The 26070-nt window shown below is 54.0% G+C and overlaps 1 protein-coding gene and 1 pseudogene across 9 annotated transcripts in view; both read left to right on the top strand.

Annotated features, from left to right (window-relative positions):
* The window catches only part of POU2F2 (POU class 2 homeobox 2), a 31988-nt gene extending 5936 nt beyond the window's left edge, over positions 1–26052 (top strand). Inside the window, exons 2-15 of one of the 9 annotated variants that reach the window (XM_015585970.2) lie at positions 2184–2249; positions 2354–2388; positions 2525–2581; positions 5670–5786; positions 18147–18252; positions 18339–18430; positions 20302–20415; positions 20583–20724; positions 20813–20961; positions 21047–21223; positions 22432–22498; positions 23618–23813; positions 23944–24017; positions 24276–26052. In XM_015585970.2, the coding sequence (XP_015441456.1) occupies positions 2184–2249; positions 2354–2388; positions 2525–2581; positions 5670–5786; positions 18147–18252; positions 18339–18430; positions 20302–20415; positions 20583–20724; positions 20813–20961; positions 21047–21223; positions 22432–22498; positions 23618–23813; positions 23944–24017; positions 24276–24604 (1721 nt within the window). In that variant the 3' untranslated portion in view covers positions 24605–26052. Of the gene's footprint in view, positions 1–1887; positions 2071–2183; positions 2250–2353; positions 2389–2524; positions 2582–5669; positions 5787–18146; positions 18253–18338; positions 18431–20253; positions 20416–20582; positions 20725–20812; positions 20962–21046; positions 21224–22431; positions 23036–23617; positions 23818–23943; positions 24018–24275 lie in introns of those variants that run through there. The other 8 variants (XM_025044249.1, XM_025044266.1, XM_015585899.2 and 5 more) reach the window with 8 other exon arrangements.
* Positions 1276–1394, top strand: LOC112477691 (annotated as a pseudogene).
* Positions 26053–26070: the final 18 nt, after the last annotated feature.

Here is a 26070-nt window from a genome sequence, read left to right on the forward strand (position 1 = left end):
CTTTGTGTGATTGGGGTCCTCCCGTCTGTCTGCTTTGCCGTGTGACATCTTGCCCTCAGTGTCACACCTGTGAGATTCAGTGGTATGCGATGCAGTTCGTCCATTTGCCCTGCTGCGGAGTGTTTTGTCGATCTGTTCCCCGTTGATGGGCCCTTGAGTTATTTCCAGTGCCAGGCACAGTGCTAAGTATGGCTCTGAAAGTTTGCAGTTGGTGCTAAAATTACCCCCACTTCACAGAGGAGCCACTACGAAAGGCCTGCTGGCCACGTCGGGGCCTGTGGGCGTTGGTGGGCAGGGTACCCGGAGTGGATGTGCTGGGCCGCAGGAAGGGGCATCTCTCAGCTTCCCTGACTTGTGCTCATATCGATTTACACTCCCACCAGCAGTGTGTGACCTGGCTTCTTAATCAGGAATTTTAAACCCAGGTAGTGTTTTGAGTCAAGTAATCCTCAACTGCAAAATTCCTGGCCTTTTTTTTTTTTTTTTCAGTTGCTGAGGACGTCCCAGCTCCCTTTAGCCGGCTTTCTTGAAATATTCTGGGTGCAGAGCCCACTAGAGTTGGACAGCTCCTTTGACAGGGTGGGGTCACGGTTTAGGTGGGGATTTGGAATGATTTTGGGGTCATGAGTAAGGTCTGAGGCCAAGTTGAAAGTTGAGCCCAAATGAAGGACTTGGACTGTCTGGATGGGAGTTGGGATCCGTGGTGGGTAAGGGGACAGAGAACAGATTGGGCAGAAGCCCAGATTTGTGGGAGGGTCTAGAACCAGGAAGGGCTGGGCTCAGGTCAGCGTCTGGGTGAACTCGGGTCGGGGTGACTATTGGAGGTGAGGCGGGTGGAATTCATGACTGAGGTTCATTAGCCTGTAGCAGTCTTGATTAGAAGTGGGAACCCGGGAGTCACAGAGACCAGGATCCAATCGGGGCACCTCTGCTGCCTCACTGTGCGCTTGGGGAGGCGACACCCCTGCAGAGCCTCAGTTTCTTCCTCTGTGAAGTGAGGGTAATTTTAGCACCACCTGCAAATGTTCAGAGCCATACTTAGCACTGTGCCTGGCACTGGCAAGCACGAACCTTTCTACTGTCCACGACAGAGCGCTGAGAGGACAGGGCACTGGTGTCCATTGCTTTGTGTCCTCTAGTGCCAGCTTGCAGCTTGCCACATCTCCTCGGCCACATCTTTTCATTTCTGGGGTCTACGGAACTATAGAAAGAGATGGCATTTCAGGGACCAGGTATCTTAGTGGGACTCGTGCCTGCAGTTAGAATTCAAGGCTGGTCTACGGCCATGCCACCGTGAACAAGTCTGATCCTCTCTGATCTCAGAAGCTAAGCAGGGTCAGGCCTGGTTAGTACTTGGATGGGAGACCACCTAGGAAGACCAGAGGCTATAGGCATAAAAAATAAAAAATAAATAAGGGATTGTAAGCTGACAAGGTCCTTGCAATCTGTGAGGTCAACCAAGGGTTGCTTCGCTTAAAAAAAAAAAAAAAAATTCAAGGCTGAAGTCTCAGGTAAGGTCTAGGATTAGGTTTGAGGACAAGGTCAGGGGCAGAGCCAGATGGCATTGGAGCTGAGTTGCTGAGATCAGAGCGAGGCCAGTGGGAGTGAGTGAGGTATGGACAGGAAAGTGGTGGGCCGGGGGAGGGGGCCGGCGGGCGGCTGAATCACACCTAGAGATATGAAAACTCACTCCTTTGGGGATGCTACGCTCCCATCATACCCCTCAGGCCCCACTCAGAGTGGAAAACATGCCTCAGCCGAAACCCGGCGAGGCAAGTCGGGAGCCTGGGCGGCACGCCTGGGGCCCAAGGCTGACTCGCTCCTTTGGAACGTCACCAACGTCCTCCCGGGCCACCAGGCAGCCAAGGCCTTCTCAGGACCATGTCTGCCTGGTGCCCTGCCCCAGGGCCTCCTGGGGAATGACCCTCCCTGTGCACCTCTGCTGTCTTACTGTGCTCTTGGAGGGTGAACGGGTTCAGAGGGAATGCCTAAGAGCCCTCTCTTGTCCCCTCAGAGAAGGGCAGAGTTACAGAACCAGGGACATGTCTCCCGGAAAGAGACACTTGCAAGGTGGCAGGGGGTGAGGGGCATTTGGGGAGAGGTTGGGTGGCGCTGGAGGAGGGGCCGAGAGCCCTCCTGGCCTCCCCTCCCTTACTCCACTTCCATCCCTTCTCTGTCCCCAGAAATAAGAATGTCTAAGCCCCTGGAGGCCGAGAAGCAAGGTCTGGACTCCCCGTCAGAGCACACAGGTGTGTGGGAAGAGAGCAGGGAGGCAGAGGGTGGGCAGGGGGCAGGTGTGGTGGGGAGCTGCGGGGGTGGCTGGTGACAACTCGCCTTTTCCCTCTCATTGCAGACACCGAAAGAAATGGACCAGACACTAACCACCAGGTCAGGAGGGAGTGGACGAGCGGGAGAAGTGGGAGGGAGAGAATGGAGCAGAAGAGAGCTCTGTGGGGGAGGGACGGGGTGTTAGAGGCTGCTTCATCTCACTGTTCCCATCCTCGCCCCAACTTTCTCTTTGCAGAACCCCCAGAATAAGACCTCCCCGTTCTCCGTGTCCCCAACTGGCCCCAGCACCAAGGTAAGTACCTGTCAGAACAGCCAGGGCAGGGGAGGGGGGAAATCCTGTGATGGGAGGCAGCTGCGTTTGGGACAGGGTTCTGCAGCCCTGCCTTGGGCCCAGGGCCTGAGGGGGCACTGAGCCCTGGTACCTTGGTGACAAGGCTCCTCCCGCCCCTTCTCACCCTAGGCTCCCGCCCCAGGCCTGTGACTCACCCAGGCTCCTTCCCCTTCCCTGGGGGGTGGGGGTGGCCAGGGAAATCCCCCCCAGAGCCCCAGGGCATGAACAACAGGAAGCCAAGGGCCCCACCCCCATCCCAACTTCCCTGACCCACCCCACCCCCAGGGAAGGGGCCTGCCTTACCCCACCCCTGCCCCCCAACACACAGGCTCAGGGGTGGAGGATTAGGGGGTGCTGGAGTCATGGGGAGGCAGACCTGGTGAGGATGGCTGCAGGGCTGGGAGATGATGTAGGAGAGGACAGTGGGGAGGCCGGAAGTGGCCAGACAGCCTATCCCAAATCCAGACGGGGCCCTGCTGCTGGCCACCTCTGGGCTTCCTGGGGTATCTGGGGCGCAGAACTCCAACCCTCAGCTTGGTAGGGGCAGGTCCAGAGGCCTGAAGGCAGCACAGGGGGCAGGGGCAGAGGGAGCACTGGCAGGACTCCTGACCCTGACTGGAGGTGGCAGAGGGCTGGGAGCTGTTCTGTGACCATGGGAAAATCGCTTTTCCCCTCTGGGCTTCTCGGTTTCCTCTTCTCTAACGTGGGGGAGGGGGGTAGTCAGATGAGATGGTCTCTGAAGTCCCTTCCACAGCTGGTACGCCCTGATGCCGCTTGGAGGGCAGATGTCTTGTCTTAAGTGTGTGGACAGGGACCAGGGGAGAAGGTCTCCGGCTCTGACCTCCTCCCTCTGATCTGAGGTTCGGCTCTGGCCTCAGCCCTCAGAGCATCCATCTCCCCCACCCCCTCCCTCCTCGACTGAATCTTTGCAGCCATTCCCGGCACCCCCCACAGCAGCCCTGCTTCTCCGGGGGTGGGGTGGGGAACCAGGGGGTCCAGGGAACAAAGGGTTCTTCTCCCCTTCCCTGGCCTGGGCCCTGGTTCCCAGGGAAAGCCCGGGGCAGAGAGGGCGGCTGCCTCTGACTCCCAGTCTCCATCCGTGCCTGTCCTGTCTTCGCTCTCAGACCTCGCCTTTCCATTCCCTCTGTCACTTCTCTGTCAGTCGTTCCCTAACTGCGAGGATTCACGTGCTCCCATCACGCTTTCAGACAAGTCAACACACCACCGTGTACAATTATTTACATCTTAACTTTGTTAACTGGATCAATTTTTAAAAAACATTTTATTATGGGAAATGTGAAGCAGATTCAAAAGTAGAAAAAAAGAGTATAATAAAAATAACCCCCCAGGTACCCATCAATCAGCTTTGACAATTACCAACTCATGAACTGGCTCGCTCTTTCAACAGCTGAAATAAATGTTTTTTTAAATGGAAATTTCACGAATGGAAAACCAGAATCACTTGCCATGGAAATAAATACAATGATTATTAAAATGTACCCAGAGACTGTTGCCTGCTGAAGGGTCTAAGCTGGAGGCCTGTTCTCCCTCCGTCAAAGGGGGAGATTAGCCAGTGTCGGGAGGTGTTAGAGACATGCCAGCTCCTAGCCGAGACTTGCTTCAGAAACCCAGGAAGAATGAGAGCTCTGAAGGAGGAATGGTGTTCTCACCATGGCTCTCAGTGTTGTTTTTAACTTTTAATTAAAATACGATCCACACATAGATCCTCAGTGGATTTTCCCAAACCAAATAGCCATGTCATCGGCACCAGATCAAGAAGCAGAACACGACTAGATTCCCAGAAAGCCCTTGGTTCCCCGCCAGGGACGGCCACTGCCCCGGCTTCTAATAGTCGCTGTTGTTTCATGCTGTACCCCACACCCCTTAAACTGTCTGACATTTGTACCCCATACTCAGGGGCATACCGCGTGCTCTCTATCATGTGGCCCTTCCCTGGCCTCTGTCTGTCTGTCTGTCTCAGTCTGTACTACAAATGCCACACCCCTGCCCAGCTGCCGTGTCACCTTGTACAAGTCGCTGTCCCTCTCTGGATCTCCTTTTGCAAAATGGCGCTGGGACATTGGGCCAAAGGATGATCCCAGACGTCCCCTCCCGGCCTTAGAGTGTGCGATTCATCAAGCAGTGCTCCTGCCGCTCACATGCGTCCTTTACCAACAGACCCCACAGGCGAGCCAAGCCCACCGTTGTCTGGCTTCTTCTCCAGGAAGGGAGGAGGGCACGGCTGCTCTGTGCGGGTCTGCCCTGTGTATCTACTATGAGATGCAGCCGCATCTCACAGAGACAGGGAGGGGCTCAGGGGCCTTAGGGGGTGCAGGCTGACAGCTAGCAGCACTCGGGCCACCTCAGGCTTGCAGATGTATTTTGCTTGTCCCGCCAGCAGTTTTGCTTCAGATTTTGAAATGGCGGCAGGAGCTGCGCAAGCCTGTCCCTCGGGGAAGTGGGTGGACACACTCCCTCCAGCCCACCCGTCCACCTCTGCCGTGTCACCCGTTTGTGCTGCCTGCCTGTTTCCGTCTGCATTTGAACTCATGACCCATGTTCTAAAGCAGTGGGTTTAAAAAAAAAAAAAAAAAGGAAAACCGTTCTAAGATCCTTTCTTGCAATAAAGTCTTACTCTATTGGATGAACAAAAGACGCCTGTCTGGCTGAAGCGGGTGAGGGCTGTTGCACCCAGCCCCCTGTTTGAGGCCCCAGGGCCTCATGCAGCATTTCCCATTTTACAGATGGGGAAACTGACTCCCGAGAGGGGGGAAGTGTTCTCCAAAGGCGGCCTTCTCCTGTCAGGAGTTTGGGTGCAGGGCATGTGGTAGCCCATCTGACTGATGAGGAAGCCGAGACCAGCGGCGTGGCCTGAGGCCCTCAGCCGGTCACCGCAGGGTCTGGATTCTGTCTCCCCATCCACTCCCCCTGTGCCGGCCCAAGGCTGCCATTGCCACACTCGTGCCCTCTCTTTGGTTCGCAGGTGGGCATTCTCTCTGGCCTCCACTTAACATTCTGGGGTCCCGGACCCTGCCTCTCTCCCCCTCAGATCAAGGCTGAAGACCCCAGTGGCGACTCAGCCCCAGCAGCACCCCCGCCCCCCCAGCCGGCTCAGCCACATCTGCCCCAGGCCCAGCTCATGCTGACGGGCAGCCAGCTCGCCGGGGTAAGTACTTGGGGAAGACAGGGACACCGGCACAGTCTGGCCGCTTCCATCCAACACAGGACCGGTGGCCCGAGTGTCCATCTAGGGCCACAGCCACTCTCTCCTGCCTGCCTCTGACCCTCCTCTGCCTCCTGGAAGACTTGCTCCCAATCTATTTGGCTCAGGCACTAACCCCTTTCTGCCTTCTCCGCTCCTCTCCACGCCCCCCACACCCCCGCTGCCCCTGCCCGCCCCGCAGCTCACAGCGCTGATGCCAGCTCAGCAGCAGCTCCTCCTGCAGCAAGCGCAGGCCCAGCTCCTGGCCGCCGCCGCCGCCGCCGCCACCGCCGCCTCCTCCTCCTCCTCCACCTCCTCTTCCTCTTCCTCTGCCTCCTCCTCCACCTCGCAGCCCCCAGCCTCCTCTGGGGGAGGTGACCTGCCACCGCCACAGCCTGCCAGCCAGCCCCCTGGGACCCCACAGCTCACCCTGTCCCAGCCCATCCAGCTCACAGCACAGGTAAGGGCAGCCTGGAGCACAGGCGTCCTGCGGAAGGCCCACAGGAGCAAGCATGGGCTGACTGGTCTGTGCTGACTGTTCCCACCACCTGCCGTGTGCCAAGCGGTTCCCAGTGACCCTAGGAAGCCTTAGGAGATGCTGCCCCCATCTCACAGAGGGCCGAAGCGAGGCTCAGAGGGAGGACATCCTCCATAGGACGGAGTGCCCAGCTAAGCGCTTTCTATGCATCTGGCTGAGGGTTCACAGCCACCTGGGAGGTTGACACATTATCCTCAGTTTACAGCTGAGGAAACCAGGAGTTACCCCGTGAATGGTATTTGCGTGGGTGCAAACCGAAAGGCGGACAGTCAGAGTTAGTGCCCCACATCGTGTCCTCTGGCTCAGCCAGCGAGTCGCTCTTCTAGAAATGGGGCCTGCGAGCTCTGAGTTGGAAACACTGCATCCTCTCTCCCCATTCTGGAGACTTCTGGTCTACATCAAATCCTGAACTAGTGGCTGTATGAGTTTCCTAGGGCCACCGTGACAAAATCTCACAAAGTAGATGGCTTAAAACAACAGACGTTTATCGTCTCAGACCAGAAGTCCAAAATTGATGCACCAGCAGGGTTGTGCTCTCTCCGAAGGCTCTAGGGGAGAATCCCTCTTTGCCTCTTCTAGCTTCTAGGGGTGCCAGAAATCCTCGATGTCTTGTGGATGAATGGCTCCAATCTCTGCCCCCATCATCACATGACCATCCTCTCTCTCTGCGTGTCTCTCCCCATGTCCAAATTTCCCCTTCTTACAGGGACACCAGTCTTTGCATTAGGGCCCACCCTGATGACCTCATTTTAACTCAATTACATCTGCAAAAACCCTATTTCTAAATAAGGTCATATTTACAGGCACCAGGGGTTATGACTTCCAACATACCTTTTGGCAGGACATAGTTCAATCTATGACAGTGGCCAACGGATTGCCCGTAAGGGTAGTCAGTGGGAGCAGAGTGGGAGCTGGGCAGGCTTTCCCTTCCGATGGGCCTGCTCTCTCCAGCCCACCCTGTCCACACCTGCTCACATCACCCATTTGTGCCGTCTGCCTGGTTTCTATAAACATTTGAGTCGGTGGCCCGTGTTCCAAAGCGGTGAAGGTCCTGAGAAGTCCTACAGCAAGGAGCTCTGTTCAGTTTCCCTTAGCTGCGCATTTCCCACAAGGACTGGCCGGCAGATCGCTTTCTCTCTCTTCCCCGCTTCCACAGAACGAACCCCTGGGCAGATGCTGTGACGCCAGGGAGCTGTCCAGCGCCTGCGGGACTGTTCTTCCCTTGACAGAGTTCTACTTCCCACGGGACTGTTCTTCCCTTGACAGAGTTCTGCTCCCGATGGGCCTCTCCATTACTGACCAGTGCTCCCATTTGAGACTGTCCTTCACACTGAGCTAGTATCTGCCTCCTTAGAGCTTCCTGCGTCTGGGCCTGGTTCTGCAGAAACCCACAGAGCCATCTGTGCCTGTGGCTCTGTGATGACTTCTCGCAATGTTGGGCTCACCATGGCAACCACAGCTAGAGTCTGTTGGGTGCTGTCTTGGTACCAGACACTGTGACTGCCTTAAACCCACAAATCATAGCCAAGGTTCTGAAGGACTTGCCACCCCTAGGTCATATTGTGAACACAAGTGGCAGAGCCAACCTGGGAGTCCAGGGCTCCAACCACACAACTGGGACTGCTGCTTTTAGCAGAGGGACGTGTGTCCTGCCCTCCCACCCCGGCTACTAGAGACCCCAGCAGCGGGTGTTCCTCATAGCACACACAGCTCTTCATGGAGCAATGCTAAGACTCGGGGCTTCTTACTAGGTCCTGAATCTCAGTGTTCCTGCTCTTGTCCTTTCTACCCGGAAGTCAGCGCCCTCCCTTTCCCCAGACAGCTCTTCTTCATCCTTCTAGCCCCAGTTTGGGAGCCCACACCTGCGTGGAGTCTTCGATGACATCCCTCCCTCCAGCTGGTTTGATTTCCTGCCTCCTCTCTCCTCTGGGGGCCCGCAGCCCGTGTCTCACCTTCTGCCACGGCCCTGATCACCCAGGGCTGTGTCCAAACGTGCCTGAGGATATATCTGCTGAGGAAGGACGGGGCAGCCTAGCCATCATCTCCTGTGAGCAGCAGATACTCCTTGTGTTCATACACCCCTAGAACCACAACCCCCAGGCTCCCCATGGACCCTGGTGGCAGCAGGCTCACCCTCTGCCACCTGCCATCCCACCAGGCCTGATTCTCAAAGACTCCTGAACTGCTCACTGCCAAGCCTTTTCCTCTCGCCCCTCCCACCCCAGCTTCCCTCAGCTCTCATTTTCCCCTGTCTGTCCTCTGCAAGTGTGAAGCTGGGCCAAGTTTGTTTTCCGGGAGTTCTGTCCCCTGTGACCTCTTTCCCCGACAGACAAACATATATCCCAAGCCACCCATGTGCTGGGCACCATGCTATGTGCAGGCTGTGTCGGGGACCACGTGCCTCTTGGCCTGGCTGCCCACCGCAGCCACAGCCAGCCTGGCCCCTGGGCTTGACCCCCCTCCCCAGCCTGTGTCTCGTGCCCACCAATCCCGCTCTCCGTTCCTGCTCAGCTCTGTCCTGCTGTCACTTCACAGACATCTCCCAGCCTCCTGTGTGTCGGGCCCTGGAGTGACTCAGACCCATCCTTGCCCCTGAGAGCTCCCAGTCTTATAGGGAAAAAGACACCAACGAACCACTAGGAAACATTTTACTTGCAAAATACTAAGAAAATCAAAAGCGCCTATAACCTTATCACTTTAAAATTATAGACCGTAAAGGGAAAGTCCCCCTTTTGTCCCTGTCATGCCAGCTTCCAAAGTTATATCAGTGAAACAGGAGCCCTCCCTGCATTGTCCTAGTTACTGCAGATAAAGGGAAGATTATCATACAGTTTTATAATTTGTACGTCCAGCACTCAGCGCAATGCTTCCCACCAAGGGGACTGCACGGGTGTTTACTGAATCAATGAGGGATGTGTTGCGGTACCTTTTCAATCAAGAGTAGGGAAGACATCTCTCCAGGAGGGTCATTCAGAAAGTCCGGGGTAGGGGTGGGCATTGATTTAAATTCTATACATCATTTTGTATTTGAGGAGTGAAAAGAGTCCCTATTTTCATAATATGACCACAGCAAATAGGGCTTGACAAAAATCTTTTGGCTGGTAGGACCTAGTACATAAAGGTTTCTCAGAGAAACCTACTGAATGTAGTGGGAAAAGAAAGGGTTGAGGGTTTTAAACAGGCAGGCGGCATGACCCAAGTGACCCCTGACAAAGCTCCCTCCAGCTGCTGTGGGGACAACGGATTGTCCCTGTCCGAGGGCGTCAGGGAAGGCTTCTGGGAGGAGGCGGTATCTGAATCGAGGTGGGATAAATACGAGTTTCCCAGGTGGACAAGCTGGAGACAGGGTTTCAGACAGTGGGAATGGGGAATTGGAGATGAGAGAGCAGGGTGGGCTCAGGGAGTTGCGGGGTGGGAGCCAGCGTTGGAAGGCGGTGAAGGATGAGCTGGGAGAGAGCGTCAGCCGGGCCACAGCCCCTCTCCAGGAGGCTGAAAAGAAAAGAGAATCTTTGGCTCAGGTTGCTGAAAAGGCCTAGGACAGAACGTCAGACCCGACCCCAGGGATCTGTCTCCCTTCTTGTTCTGGAGTTGGCAAAAACAGTGCCAGAACTTCTAGATGTGCAGCCACCCTGCCTAGGGAGATAAAACACACCCACTGGCTAGGTTTGAGTTGGACCCCTAAGAAGGTGGAGTTAGCCCCACCTGGACCACATGACCTGAGAGTGGGCGAGGGCAAGTCCCCAAAAGGAAGAGATGGGTCCTATTGCTTGAAGAAGGGGCAGTGGGTGCCAGGCCAGCAAACCACCCACCTGGAGGTGTGTTGTCAGTAAACCCACAGGCCCGGGAGTCCAGGAGCCAGGCTGAGGCGTGCTGGTCATCCCACAGTGCCTGGGTTGGTATCTGCTGTAACTTGTCTCTCCTGGAATTTCAGCACAAGGTAGCATGGGTGTAACATGCAGTGCACATGTAAGTGGCCTTTCTTCCTGTTGAATAGATAGATCTCTGTTCTGTGGTGTTCTGTCCCAATCTCAAGGACTTCCTGGGCTCCATGTGGCAGAGCTAACCTCTGGGGGACAAGGGTGCATAGAAGAGCCCACACTAGAGACAAGCCACCTCTGTCTACACTGCCCACCCCGCCCCCCACTTTTAGAGCTTCCCCTAATGGAGTGACTGGAAAACCCATATCATTTTTTCATTCAGCTAGCATTTACTGAGCACCGCGCGTATGCCAGGCACCCACTCACAGGCCCGAGGGAACAGCTGCGAACAAGGCAGTGGTGGCTGCCCTTGAGGACCGTATGTTCTCGTGGGGAAACAGACAGTAAACAAATAATCAAACCAGGAAAACAGGACAGTTTTAGAATAAATGTAATGAAGAAAATGAAACTGGGTGGTGCTGTCGAGGGAGGAAGCCGCCTTTAACAGAGTGGCCAGGAAAAGTTTCACTGAGAAGGTGGCCTTTGAGAACCGACGTCTGAGTGAGTCAGTCATGAAGAAGCCAGCGGGAGAGTGGAGGAGAAGGCAACAGCAAGTGCCAAGGTCCTGAGGTAGCAGCCAGCTTGACTTGTTCAGGGCCCAGAGGAAGGTGGTGTGGCTGGGGCAGGGCGAATGAGTGGGAAGCGAGAAGAGGTGAGGGGCGGCGGGCAGGACCAGGTTTTGCGGGGCCCTGTGGGCCCAGTCAAGGAGTTTGGAATGTGTAAGTGTGATGGGACGCTGTTGAGGGTTTTAAACAGGCGGGTGGCATGACCCAAGTGACCCCTGACAAAGCTCCCTCCAGCTGCTATGGGGACAACGGATTGTGGGGGACGGAAGTAAACGTGAAGAGCCCAGTGGGAAGTCCTTGCAGGTGTCCGGGGCTAGATGGGGGTGACGACAGGGGTCTGCGATGCTATTTTGTATGGATCGGATAGGTGTAGAGTGATGCCTAGGACAGGTTTTAGCATCTGGGGGGTGGCAAGGTCGTTTCCGGGATGGGGAAGACAGGGAGGAACAGGGTATGTTGAAGGGCTGGGCCGGGGGACCAGGAGTCTCGCTTTGGACAGTGGTGGGAAGAGTGTATTGATCATCCAAGGGGAAGCATCAGATAGACAGACGGATACGTGAGGCTGGAGCCCAGCAGAGTCGAGGCGGGAACTGGAAGTGGTGAATTGTCAAGAGGAGACTGGAATCGATAGTCAGACGGGGCCTCCCGCCCTCGAGAGCTCATGGTTAAGTGGGGTGATGTGAAGGGGGGTGATGTGAGGGTGCAGTGACAAATGCTCGTGTTGGGGGAGTATGTTGTGTTTTCCAAAATGCTTTGCGGATATTACTCAGGCTTCTCCACCCACTGCAGAATTAGACGTTATTGCCCCCATTCCGTAGATGAGAAAACTGAGGCCCTGAGAGAGAAATGACTCAGTAATAATGGCTACCATTTAGGGAGGGCCACTTAAGTGGACAGGGCTCAGGCTAAACATTTTGTCCATGTTGTCTCATTTAATTCCTTTAACAGCCCCTTGAGGTCAGAATTATTGAGGTGTCACCTGAGGAAATTGAGGCGTTCAGAGAGTCAGGTCCTATGGTGCCACAATGCGTGAGCAATGGAGTCGGATTTCTGGCCATCTCCAGAGCCTGGGTCTTTCAGGACACCATCACCCTATACAGGAAAGGAGGCCAAGGCCCAGACAGAGTTGGCTTTCCAAGTCACACAGCAAGAAGCAGGCAGAAAGGCTGAGAGCAAGCCCCCGAGGGTCTCAGCTGGAAGGAACCCCTGCACCCGTCTCGTCTACACTCCCACCCAGCATGGGAACTCCCTCTGCACCATTCTGGGTAGGTGGGGGTGCAGTTTCACCTGGTGACCCCCAGGATAGGTACTCAGTACCTCCCCAGGCAGCCCATTCTACCGCTAGGCAGACTGACACAAGCCTGTCTTCATTTTGAACACAATCAATCACAATATAATTTACGTGGCCCCAGGCCCCATCCCTTTCTGTCCTCCCTTAACTCTAGGTTGTCCATGTGTTAGAACAGGTGTCCAGAACTGGTCATAATTTGCCAGATCAGGGATGACCAGTGGGTGTCAACGCACATGACTGACACCATCTCCATCACAGTGGGTGCCAGAGCCAGTGTGGAGACCAGTGATGGGGGAGTAGGCGGTGCACCCCGTGTCTGGGTGAGGCGCTGCACCTGGGCCGGGCAGTGACCTCTCGGGGTCTAGGCATCCTCTAGCTGCTTCTCACAGCTTTCACCCGCACTGGGTGAAACCAAGCCAGATGGGAAAGTGGACAGTTATACTCCAGGTCGCCCGGATGTCATCTAAACCATGTGTCTCAGGCTTTCTGCCCCGATCTGTGGCCAAGATCCCAACTGCAGCAAAGCACAGTGGGCCCTGAAACACCACCAGCGTTTTATCTCATTCATTCATTGAAAATTCATTGATCGCCATTTAGATGCCTGTACGGGGGCGGGGGAGTGGGAGGTGATCGCAAAGCAGCAGTGAGCTGGATGGGTCTGTTCCTTCTCGGCTTCTACTGTGTGTGCTAGCCCTCTGTGCTAGTCTTTCTCACGGGTTAGGGACTGGGCAGGTGATGCACTATTCTCCCTGCTGGCATCTCTGCGCTTTCTCTAACTTCTCTACCATCTGACTCGGTGGTAATGCGCCCCCAAGTGGCTTTAGATTGCACGCTGCCTCTAGATTGTGGAGAAATGGGGCCTCCTACTGGCTAACCCCGGTCCCAAGCCAGCTCGTTGTTCACCCAGAATCTTCTTTTTCATTCTTCAATTTCTTTAGTCAGCAAACATTTAGTACACAACCCCCATATCCAGGCACCTTTCTACGTAGGGGATACGGTGAAGAATAAGGCATACTAGTCTGTGCCCTCATGGAGCTGGCACCCACTCTTGTTGGGGAGACAGATGGGAAGCCAACAATTGCTATGAAGGAAGGAAAAGAACATGATGGACTAGGAAGCGGAAGGTTCCTTGTCAGAGTGGGTGGCCAGGGGAGGCCTGTCTGAGGAGGGGGCATCTGATAGGGATTTGAGTGATGGGGAGGGGCTGGTCATGTGTAGATCCAGAAGGCGAGGAAGGTGCAAAGCAACAACACATGCAAAGGCCCTGAGCGGAGACTTCTTCCTGGGTTTAGTCACAGGAAGGAGACCAGTATGGCTGGAGCAGAGTTAGAGAGTGAGAGGGTCGTGGGCGGTGAGGAAGGAGCAGCAAGCAGGGGTCATGCAGGGCCACACAGGGAGTCGGAGTGTGTGACACTATGATGAAACCCCGTGGAGGCTTTCTGGTTCAATTAATATTTTAGAACAAGAGCCCGGGTTTCACAGACCACCCCTCGAGGGATCTGTGGACAGAACTCAGGGGGGCCCATGAACTCGGATGGGAAAACAATTACATCTCAATTATTACTGTCCTTTAACCAAAAAACAATGTATTTCCTTCCATCATGAGTACAGGCAACAGACCATCAGCGGCACTTGGACCTTGTCATTAATAGAATGCACAGCTCTCTCCATATTCTATAGAGTTGTTGCGGGCCTCTCAAAATATCATTTTCACTCATCATTGCTTTGAGGTTACAGTAGTCATCAGACCTATTGCTTGATCTTAAATAATAATGCACTAATTAAAGCCCATAGATTACTATTATCACAATTCAAAATACATTTGATGGCTATATTTCAATATAATTGATTTCACTTGCAATCCTATATATTTTATTTTATGCATTTCTAAATTCTGAGACGGCGCAGTAGATATTGTGAGACACCAAAGATTTCAGGGTACAAAAAAGCTTGGAACTTTTCGGGTGAGACTTGCAGATGGATTAAATGGGTGAGAGAGAGAAAGGGGAGGAGGGAACCAAGGCTGACCCCCAAATCTCCCATCTGAGTAATGGTGGATAGGACTGTGGTTAAGTTTTTATTTGGACTCCTCGCCATGAGACCCCACTGCAAATTGGGATTCATCATTTCCGTCCTTTTCCATTCCCTGCTGATTTAGAAAGAAATCTGCAGACACCTGTCTTTTAGGCTTTTGGGAAGAAAGGGTAATTTTCACTGAATGTCAAGCTCAGAGAAGATAGGCATTAACAAATATTTTAATCAACAAGCTAAGGGTTATAGGAAATCAGAAAAATATTAGTAATGAGACTTTATTTCTGGTCTTACTTGATTCAGTGGGCGTCGAATGGGGCTCACCAGGCCCTAATAAGTGTTAGCGATGCAAGAAGAATGAGACTTGGCCTCTGCCTTTTAGAATTTTATTCAGCAGAGGAAAAATATATGTAAGCAAAGGCAATGCATTGTGAGATATGCAGCATGAAGCAAGGCAGGTAGTTTTGTGGGGCCTGAGGTTTATACAATTTGCAGGGCCTTTTAGAGAAAAAGAAAACAAAATTATGAGACCAAATTAGTCATGGAGTCTTTGAAGGGTCCCTTGTAAGTGGTGAGGGGTTGTCCTGAAACCCAAGCTTCACTCACTTCAGGATTGGTCCACGTGTGGATGGGAGGTGGCCATACAAGTTGTATTGGCGGGTGGGTAGGGGTCGTGAAGGGGAAGTCAGATTGGACATGGTTTTCCAGGATAGAGGCTTAGGGCTTTAAACCCCTTAAGCTGCATTCTTAGATGACTAACAGCAAGACTGAGAGGAGCGAGAGGCCAGGAGCGTCGGGTATTCTGTCCACTTTCCAAAGCACGTGGAGAAAGCAGAGGACTTTGCAGGTAGACATGGAACCGCCTTGAAATGTCACAAGACCAGTGGTTGAAAAAGCAGGGATGCTGGGCAGAAGTAACTGTTCACCTGGGTGGGTGGGTGTGGAACACCTGGATATTTATTTCTTTGTTTGGACTAGGTAAATGTTCAAAATTCAAGAGGTATGGAGGGCTTATGGTGTTGCCAGTTTCTGGTGTGGTTTTCGAGGTCTAATCCATACATACCCAAGCAGATACTTAGGTAGAATTTTTTCAAAACACAAACAGTAGCACATCATCCTATTGTTCTGCCTCTTGAGCTTTCCATTCAACAGGCCATCTTGGAGGTTGTTCCATATGGGGACACAAAGAGCATCCTTGTTTTTCATGACTACATAATATCCCATCATGAAGATCCACCCGAATGCCCTCTCCTGCCCTCTCCTGCCACACACTCAGCTTGTTTTCACTCTTCCGCTAAAACACTGCTTGCTGCTGGGAGTCTCCTTCTAGAGAGGTTATTTCATGCAAGTGTAGGTATATCCCTAAGATAAATTCCTAGGAGTGGAATGGCTGAGTCAGAAGGTGTGTGTATTTGTAATTTTGATAGACGTCACCAAATTAGCCTGTCACCGGCAATGTGCAAGGGTGTTTCCCCACTCACTCTAACATGGCATGTTATCTTTGTCGATCTGATAGGTAAAAATATTATCTCAGTGCGGTTATAGCTGTGTTTTTCTTATTGTGAGTGAATCTGAACATTTTTTCATTCAGAGCTGTTTGTATTTCCTTTGCTGGACGGTTGCCAGATCTATCTGTTGGCCAGTTTACTCTTGGGTCATTAGGTTTTTTTCTTATTGATTTTGAATTGCTCTTCATGTATTAGAGAACCGAGCTCTTTGTGTCACGTTGCTTATATTCCCCCCAGTGGTACACTTCCTGGGACATTAAATCGGTTTCTGGAATAATTAATAGCATTGACAGGGATTGAGGGGCATGTGTCATCTCTCACACCAATTCCCCAGAAGAAAGCAAATATTGTAACTGTAATTAATATAACTTGCAACTCTACATAAAAGTTGCTAATTATGACGCATCAGTCTTAGTTCATTCGATAAATATATGTGGAACACTTTTTGGGGGCCAGATGCTGTTCTACATGCTGAGATTACAGCGGTGACCAAACAGTCTTGATCACGCTGTCGTGGAGCTGACGTACCATGAGGGAGACACACCACTGAAGAGTAAACAGAGAGAGATACCTTTTGGTAGTGATAAGTCTTATGAAGGAGGCGAAATAGAGGTGTCAGAGGGAGGTGTCGTGGCGGGCTGGTTTGGATTAGGTAGGTGGTCAAGGAGGGCATCTCTAAAGAGATGACTTTGTGCTAGGACCTGAGTGACAAGGAGGGCCCAGGCAGGAGTGTAAGAACTAGAACTGCCTGGCAGAGTGAACAGCACGTGTAAAGGCCCCAAGGTAGGAAGCCGTGGTCAGAAAGACTAACAAAGGCCTCAGTACAAGGGACCTTAGAAGCCAGGTGAGGAGTTAAATTGTAGTGGTTTGGGCTACAAGAGACCATGGTGGGCGGGGGGCGGGGGGAGAGAGAGAGAGAGAGAGAGAAATGTTCAGACTTAGAAATAAAGAGAACTATATAAGGAACTGTATGTATCTTCACCCAGCTCAATAGATAGCAACATTTTGCCAATCCTTTTTCCTCTATACTCCTACTTTTTTGGTGGAGGGGCTGGATTTTTTCTTTCCCTGCCTCATTTCCCCTTTTTAAAAATCTTTTCATTGAAGCATGACAAACACCAAAAAGTGCACAAATCCTAAGTATGTGATACTCACTCACAAACTGAGCATGCCCATTTAACTGGCCCCCAGATCTAGAAACTAAGTCTGGTAGCCCCCTGGAATCCCTTCTAGTCTCTACCTCTCAACTTCTAACGTGCAAATGGGACATAAAAGGTAGCAAACAGGATGTTCTCTATCATGACCAACTTCATTCACTTATCATTACGTTTGGGAAGTTTATACTGCTCTGCGTCATTGTAGATTGTAGACTGATCACTAGAGCATTCCATGAATCACAATTTATTATTTATCTACCCATTCACTTGTTTATGGGTGCTCGGGCTCTCTTCAGGTTTTGGCTATTGTAAATGGTTCTGCCGTGAACACTCTAGCCCATGTCTGTTGGTGAGCATACACACGCACTCGTGGCAGCTTACCCAGGTGTGGGATCAGCTTTAGTAAATAGTGCTTGTATTCATTTGCTAGAGCTGCCGTAATGAAGAACCAGAGATTGGGTGTCTTAAATGACAGAAATTTATTATCTCATAGTTCTGGAGGCTACAAGTCCAAAATCAAGGCTTTGGCAGGGCTGGTCCTCCTGAGGGCTGAGCGAGAGGGAAGGATCTGTTCCAGATCTCTCCTTGGCTTGTGACGGATGGCCTGCTCCTCCCGTGTCTCTTCACTTCGTCTTCCCTCTGTGCGTGTCTGTGTCCAAATTTCCCCTTTTTATATGGATACCAGTCATGGTGGATTAGCCAACCCCCACCCCCCCAACCCCGTGCCCTCATTTTAACTTGATCATCTGCAAAGATCCTGTCTTCAAGTAAGGTCACACTGTGGGGGCCCGGGGTGGGGATTCCAACATATCCTTTCTGCGGGGAACACAGTTCAACCCATTACATTGCCATAGAGTTTCCCAAAATGCTTGCACAGTCCCCTCGCTCACTCGCTGTGGGCTGGAGCACCTCAGAGCTCATTCGGGACATGATAGCGTTTGCCTTGGGAGTGTTTTACAAAGAGGGAAGACTTGGTCGGATTTACATTTTTAAACAATTCTATTTGTTCCGTGGGAATGTAAGACAAGGCAAATATTTCATCAAGAAAGAAGAGGTAAATAAAGAGTGAGCCCTCTTGGACAGCCCAGGTAGGACGCTCCAGAAGCCTCCGGGCGCCCTTAGCTCAGGAATGCAGTCCAGAAACAGGTGCTCCGTCCCTCACTACCCAGTGCCAGGCCACCTGTGCAGCACCCCCTGGGGCTTAGGTGAGGCAGAGGGACTCAGGCTGTCTTTCTGTCCATCCCCCTTCCTGGCAGGACATACAGCAGCTCCTCCAGCTCCAGCAGCTGGTGCTTGTGCCGGGTCACCACCTCCAGCCACCTGCTCAGTTCCTGCTGCCACAGGCCCAGCAGAGTCAGCCAGGTAAGGTCCCATCCTGATGGCCTCCCAGCTGCCACTACAGAACTCCCCCTCCACCTCACCCCACGTGTTCCCCATTGTCTCCCCAGGCCTGCTACCGACGCCAAATCTATTCCAGCTACCTCAGCAAACCCAGGGAGCTCTTCTGACCTCCCAGCCCCGGGCCGGGCTGCCCACACAGGTGAGTGTCCACCGAGTATGTCATGCTGGATCGTCAGCAGGGCCTGCGGAAGGCTGGCTGGAGAAGGGTGGAGTCGGGGTTGGGGCGTCTCCTCTTCATTTGGCCCACCTCACAGCCGCAGGGGGCAGGAGAGGAGTCTGGAGACCTGGGGCCCAGCTCTGCCCTGTCACTAGTTTGCTGTGGAACCTCAGGCAGGCCACTCTGGATGAGCTTCTTCCTCTGTAGAACCAGGGGAGTCAGCTAGACCAGCGGTTCTTAACCCTTTCAGGCACGTGGATGCCTTTGAGAATGTGATGGAAGATTTGGGTCTGACCCCACTACCCCAAAAGGCACCTGTGCACAAACAGAAGATATTTTGGGGGTCGAAAGTCGTTAAGTTTGAGTGCCTTGGGTCTCCTCTGGGACTCCAAAGGGAAGGCTCTCCAAGGAGGGTTCTGCTGGGTCCTGATTCACACCTTCTTCCCAGGCCAGATACTGCAAACGGGACGGGGTGGGGGGGACGGATGTGTTTTATTCAGCCCAAACGGTATTTTAAAAATTGAATTCGTTGACAACAAAATTCCCAGAAAACGCCAAATTCCCAATTTCTCTTGACAAACCAGAAGCTCTGGCAAAGCCGGATCTGCATCCACATGGCTTGGCGGCAGTGGGCAGCTGGCTGCTGGCTGGAGCAGGGATCCCTCTGGCAAGGTGTGAGCTCTCCGGGGCGCCTCAGCCTGGCCCCCATGGCCCCTCTAGGTTTGCTGCCTGCCTTCTAGACTTTTCAGAATAATCTTTCACAATCCTTTATGGATTTCAAAGATCCCTCCTACCCATGTTTTTTAACAGCCCTTTCAAAATGTATATGAACTATTTAGAAAACCTGAGAAGTTGAAAGACTAATGGAGGGCTTAGCTGCGATTCTGAAATCCAAAAATGTCCGGAAACTCAAGTTCTTTTACTGTGGGCACCAGAAGTCACCTGGCTGCAAAAGCTGCCTTGGTCTGATAGGAGGCAGCGTGTGACTTTTCTTTATCCTCCTTGTGTGATTTGGACTTTGCTGAGAGCTTTTAATGTTTGTTCATTTATGGGGTGATGCCTCGACCCTGGTGGTGGTGGTGGGGGTGTCAAATCATCTATCATATATGCCCCCTGTAGGCTTTCCAAAATCTGAAAAATTTCTGAATTCCAAAAGCTTCTGGCCCCATGGTTTTGGATGATGAATCAGGGACCTGCGTGGCTAGCATCCCTGCATCCGCCACCTATTTCAGGTCTTTTATTTTTAGGGAAATGAAGCATTCCAGAGAGAGCTGTTTCTTCTTTGTAAATCCCCCCAGTTGCTCTTCTCATCTATTATTTTTAAATACTTTTACTTTATTTGCAACCTACCATTTTTAACCAAGTTCTCCGACAATCCCACGGGGTGGGCAGAGTGGGTGTGATTGTTTCTATCCTGCAGAGGGGGAAACTGAGGCCCAGGGAGGTTGAGAGGCTTGCCAGAGTCACCCAGCAATTTCGGTAGTGGTGTCAGCCCTTGATCTCACCGGAGAGGAGGATTCAGCCGCAGCCCCTAGCTCCAGAGAAAGAGCCTTGGCGCAGGAGGCCGGAGCTCCTTCTGGAAGCGCGCAGCCTGGAAAGGAATGTGCAGAATCCCAGTAGTGAGAGGCCCCATGTAGGGCGGCAGAGTAATCTTGATGGGGACTGACTGGGGCCTCCTGAGGGCAGGCGGAGTCTCCAGGAAGAGGCTGGGCGGCAGGAAGGGAGGGAGAGTGGGCTGCTCAGCTATTGCTGAGCCCCATGCTGGTCCTCCGTCCTGCATCCTGCCCACCTGCCCGCCCCACCAGGCCGTGACCCGCCCCACGCTGCCCGACCCGCACCTCTCGCACCCGCAGCCCCCCAAATGCTTGGAGCCACCATCCCACCCCGAGGAGCCCAGCGACCTGGAAGAGCTGGAGCAGTTCGCCCGCACCTTCAAGCAGCGCCGTATCAAGCTGGGCTTCACGCAGGTCTGGGGCCAGCAGCGGAAAGGGTGGAGGACGGAGGGGTGTAGAGGGGACGGAGGGGTGTGGGAAGACCGAGCTCTGGAGAGGACAGAGCTGGCTAGTGGGCCGGGCGAGCCAGAACCCAAAGGTCCCACCCTGACCACCGCCCTCTCCCCCGCTCCCTGGCCCAGGGTGACGTCGGCCTGGCCATGGGCAAGCTCTACGGCAACGACTTCAGCCAGACGACCATCTCCCGCTTCGAGGCCCTCAATCTGAGCTTCAAGAACATGTGCAAACTCAAGCCCCTCCTGGAGAAGTGGCTCAATGACGCAGGTGGGACTGGGCTGGGGCTCCCGGGCAGGCGGCGGGTGGCGGGCCACGGGAGGCGCCCTCTCATGCCCCCATCTCCTCTTGGGCACAGAGACTATGTCTGTGGACTCCAGCCTGCCCAGCCCCAACCAGCTGAGCAGCCCCAACCTGGGTTTCGACGGGCTCCCCGGCCGGAGACGCAAGAAGAGGACCAGCATCGAGACAAACGTCCGCTTCGCCTTAGAGAAGAGTTTTCTAGCGGTGAGCCCTCCTTCCGCCGCCCCACCCCCGGGCTCGGAGGAGGGACGTGGCGAGGGGGCCCAGCTAACCAGCCTTGTGCCTGCAGAACCAGAAGCCTACCTCAGAGGAGATCCTGCTGATCGCAGAGCAGCTGCACATGGAGAAGGAAGTGATCCGCGTCTGGTTCTGCAACCGGCGCCAGAAGGAGAAACGCATCAACCCCTGCAGCGCGGCCCCCATGCTTCCCAGCCCCGGGAAGCCCGCCAGCTACAGCCCCCATCTGGTACCAGAGCCCTTCCAGGGGTGGGGGCAGAGTTTCGTCACCTCCCTCTCCCCTCAACAGGCACCTTGTGTGAGGCACGATCTACCTGTTTGTCCACAGTGCCTAGAACAGAGGCAGACAGAGTCACCCTTGGAGACAGGTTGTCACATGGGTGGAGCATTGTCACACAAGGACACAGTTAACAGGGAACCATGGCCTTATGTCAGGGATACAGGCACCCACAAACACACCAACATAGCCAAACAGAGTTGTCACAGGATGTAGTCACTCAAGGATGGATACTGGATAGGGATGTAGGCACCCTCCACACACAGGTTCACAGCCACAGACACAGGCAGGGACATCATGACACCCTTGGGTGTGCACTCAGGTCCACGGCCACACAGACCCGCTCAGGCTCAGACACACCAGGACATCCCTTTGTTCTGTCTAGTGTGGAAAGGGCTGTGACACTATAGAGAGGAACCAGGGGCCCAGAGGAGCCCTCCCCACCCCACCCCCACCGCTGCCAAGATGTGGAGGAAGGAGGCACCATCTAAGCTGAGTCATAAAGGACAAAAGTTAGCTAGCTACATGAAGGACAGGCGAAGGGACCGGGGTGCACCAGGCCTAGAAGCCAGAGCGTGTCAAGCCCTATTTGAGGAACTCCATACAGTTCAGTGCGGCTGGAGCCAGAATGTATATGAATGAGTGCGGGGGTGGGGCGGGCTGGGGACAGATACTCAAATTACATGCTGAGGAGTTTGAACTTGAACTTGTGCAGTGAGGAGCTAAGGGGGAATTTTGAGCCAGGGAGAGACAGAGTCACATTAGAGTGAGGTTTTCTGGCGCTGATGGGAGGATAAGACTGAAGGCAGGGAAGCCAAGGAGGAGGCTGGTGGACGTTCCCAGAAAATCAAACCATTTGACATCCCAACGCTCTCACACAGACACACAGCTTTTCCTCATTCTCCTCCCCCCACCTCACACTCACACTTCGGACCTGCAACTAGATAATGTCAGAGAGGGGAGCCCCTTGATTAGGAAGTACTCGCTCCTGCTGGTGGCTGAGGATCACCTAGGGCGCATGTGAAGAAGGATGTAGTGGAAAGCACCTGGCACAATATAAACAGAGTCTTGCACCCAGAGTCCCCCTCACCTGTCCTGGGGGTCATACCCACAGGGAGCAGCACGGGGGTCCAACCATGCCTTCTCTCCTCTCTCCCCAGGTCACACCCCAAGGGGGTGCCGGGACCTTGCCGCTGTCCCAAGCCTCCAGCAGTCTGAGCACAACAGGTCCGGGAGAGCAGAAGATGGTGGGGGGTCGGGGTGGAGAACACAGTGCAGGCCTCAGCCCGAATGTCTCAAGTGGCTCGGGTTACCCGTGCGCCTCAAGACTGAGCCGGGGGGTGCAGGGCCGGGCGGGGGAGGCACAGGGGAAAGGGCCGCCTCACCCCTCCTGGCCAGAGCCGCTCGCTTTCATCTTTTCCACCGTTTCCCATGAGAAGAGTGTGGAGGTGCCGAGAGGCGATGATGGACTTAGGTTGTGTTCCTGGTATTTGTAAACCGCGAACTCCAGAAGTAACTTACTTTTCTAGGCCTCAGTTTTTATAAGATTATTGAGAACATAATACATTCAGAGGTGACATACATGCATATGTACATACAAGTGTGACACACACGCACACACACACATTCTTTTGTACAAAGCCCTCTTTTCTCCCTTCCCGGGATGGAGCGTGTTTAACACCATATGTAAGAATAATGTAAAACCAACACCATATCGCCCCTCTCCAGGTTAAGAAGTGGAGGTTTATAAAGCAGTAATGGTGTGCCTGGCACTGTTTAAACACTTTATAAAGAATATTGACTCATTTAATCCTCATGCGTATTTCATGAGGCGAGTTCTGTTATGATCCCCATTTTCCAGATGAGGAAACTGAAGGCCCTCCAAGGGCGCAGCTGGGACATGACAGAGCCAGGAATTGCTGCTCTGGCTGTCAGGCCTGAGTAGGCTCTGAGACCTCTCACCCTGCCAATTCCTGAGCCCATCGCTGTGCATGCGCAGCCGCAGCCTCCCGCCTGGCCCCTAGAGGGAGCCATAGCGCTTTGTCCCCAGTTCTTGCCCATATGAAAGGAGTAGAGTATGTGTTGGGGGGTGAGGTCCAGGACAGGGTGCATGGAGTGCTAGCGTATACTGGGCACAGGGCACAGGCTCAGTGGGTGAAAGCTGCTCTTACTGCGATGGCAGTGATTGCTGTCACTGTGACAGAGACACAGAGAAATGGCGCTGGGAAGAGGGCAGGAGACCTGAGTCGGCTCAGGCTGGGTAGGGAGAAGGCAGGAGCCGACCTCGGGTTCCTGGCAGGGGGGCGTGCGGAAGCTGAAATCTCCCTCTCTGTGTCTCTCTGGCAGTTACTACCTTATCCTCAGCTGTGGGGACGCTCCACCCCAGCCGGACAGTCGGAGGGGGCGGGGGCGGGGCTGCGCCCCCCCTCAATTCCATCCCCTCTGTCACTCCCCCACCCCCGGCTACCACCAACAGCACAAATCCCAGCCCTCAAGGCAGCCACTCGGCTATCGGCTTGTCGGGCCTGAACCCCAGCGCGGGGTAAGTGGGCAGCTGCAGGTGGGAGGCTGTGGGAGAAGCGAGTCGCTGCTGCTTCCAGGGTGGGGAGCTGAGCCCCAGTTCCGCCAGCGGGTCTCCGCTCCTGCTAATGCCTCTGCTTTGCCTCTTGCAGAAGCACAATGGTGGGGTTGAGCTCCGGGCTGAGTCCAGCCCTCATGAGCAACAACCCTTTGGCCACTATCCAAGGTGCGTGCTGCCTCATGTCACTCCCATCGTCACTAGCCCTGTCCCCCAGGGGCCATAAGCCCCCCACCCACCCATTGCTGCTCCAGCCATGCCATCCTGCCCCTGCTCACTGCATCGCTTGCCTCTTCTTACCCATCTCCCCTTTGGGGAAGGTGTGAGGGTTGCTGATGGGGGTCTGTGGGGCCAATGGGAAGACAGGGCTCTGCGGGCAGGACGCTGGAAGGCACCTGCAGCCCAGCCTCTCTCTCTCCCTGCCAGCCCTGGCCTCTGGTGGAACCCTGCCCCTTACCAGCCTTGACAGCAGTGGGAACCTGGTGCTGGGGGCAGCTGGTGCCGCCCCGGGAAGCCCTGGCCTGGTGACCTCGCCACTCTTCTTGAACCATGCTGGGCTGCCCCTGCTCAGTGCCCCGCCTGGCGTGGGCCTGGTCTCGGCAGCTGCTGCAGCTGTGGCAGCCTCCATCTCCAGCAAGTCTCCTGGCCTCTCCTCGTCCTCCTCCTCCTCGTCCTCCTCCTCCACTTGCAGCGAGGCCGCAGCACAGACCCCTGGAGGCCCAGGGGGGCCGGAGGCAGGGTCCAAGCCCGAGTGAGGGCCCGCCACGCCTCCCCTCCTACCCCTCTGCCCCCACCTCGGTCCTTCGCCTGGAAGAGGGCAAGGAGGCCAGCGGTGGGGGTGCAGAGGGTCCTCGGAGAAGGAGTGACAAGGGAGAAAGACCAAAAAAACTAACCAACCAAAAAAAAAAAAAGAAGAAAGGAAACCAACAAAAAAGAAAACCAAAAATAATCACAACAGAAACCAGCTGCCCCAAAGAAACCAGAGGTGAAAAACAAACAAAAAACCAAAAACAGACAAAAAATCCCCTGCAAAACCAAAAACCAGTTGCAAACCAGACCTCAGTGTGCTCACCCTCACGGCTACGACACCAAATAAGAACTCCCTGCCAGGGGCCGAGAAGCCTCACAGGGCGGACCTCACCGAGCCCCTGGCTGTGGGGCCAACCCCCAACTTTGCCTCCCCCACCGGGAGCCAGAGAAGGAAAAAGAGAATGTGCCAGCCTCCTAGCCCCAGCCCCCAGTCCTGGGCCAGCGAAGACGAGGCACAGCCTGGGGCAGAGGGGTGGGCTTAGAACCACCCAGCAAATGTTCTTTTCCAGAAGGTGAAAGAGAAAGGGCCTGAACAACCTACACCAAATATTCAGTAGCTTCATCCAAAGGATGTACAGAATTTTTAGTGTTGAGCTCAATGGAATGTGTCCCTACCATGCGTCCCCCTCTCCCCTGGCCTCCAGCTCACCCCACCAGGGCGGGGGGTCTTGCTTTAACCTCCTTCCTCTCCCAGCCAGGGGAGAGTGCAGGGGAAGGCCTAGAATGACTTTCCACCCCTGTACCTCCCCTTTTCCTTTAAAGGGTGGGCTAGGCCATTTTGCCAAGTTCTATCTCATACGTCCCCCCTCGGCCCGTCATCCTCCGCTCTGGGATCTCCCCCTCCCCAGCCCATGGGAAGGTGGAAGTTCCAGGTAAGAGGGGATGAGGTGAGGGCTTTCAAGTTGTCTTTTTTTCCATCCTTGTCTGTCAGTTTCCCTGAAAAAAAAAATTCATATTCCAGTGCCTATCCGTGGGAATCCTTCACGTTCTTTGACATTGTCCAGAAACCAAAAAGAGAACTCACCTCACTCCCCGCACCCCCATGCCCCTCTGATACTGGCAGATGCCTCTTCCTCTCCCCCACACACATGCATACACACACGCACCCCAGAGTGGTGGGGTTCCTCGAGGTGGCGTCCCCATCAGGGTCCGTGTGGCGGGGACAGTGCCATGACCTGTGGTCCCCATCTGAGAGGGCACTGTGGTGGCCACTGCTCCCACGAGACCTCCCTCAAGTCTTGGCTGGACCCTGCGTAAGCTCAGCCCTGGACATATCTCAAGGACGAACAGAGGAGAGACGGCGCTGGAGCCACTTTGCCCTCCTGCTACTGTGGAGGCCAACAAAGTTTTGAACCAAAAACAAAAACAAAAAACCAAACAAACAATAAATTAAAACTAGAAAAAAAGAATT

The sequence above is a fragment of the Pteropus alecto genome, unplaced genomic scaffold (assembly GCF_000325575.1).
Source record: "Pteropus alecto unplaced genomic scaffold, ASM32557v1 scaffold920, whole genome shotgun sequence".
Taxonomy (NCBI): Eukaryota; Metazoa; Chordata; class Mammalia; order Chiroptera; family Pteropodidae; genus Pteropus; species Pteropus alecto.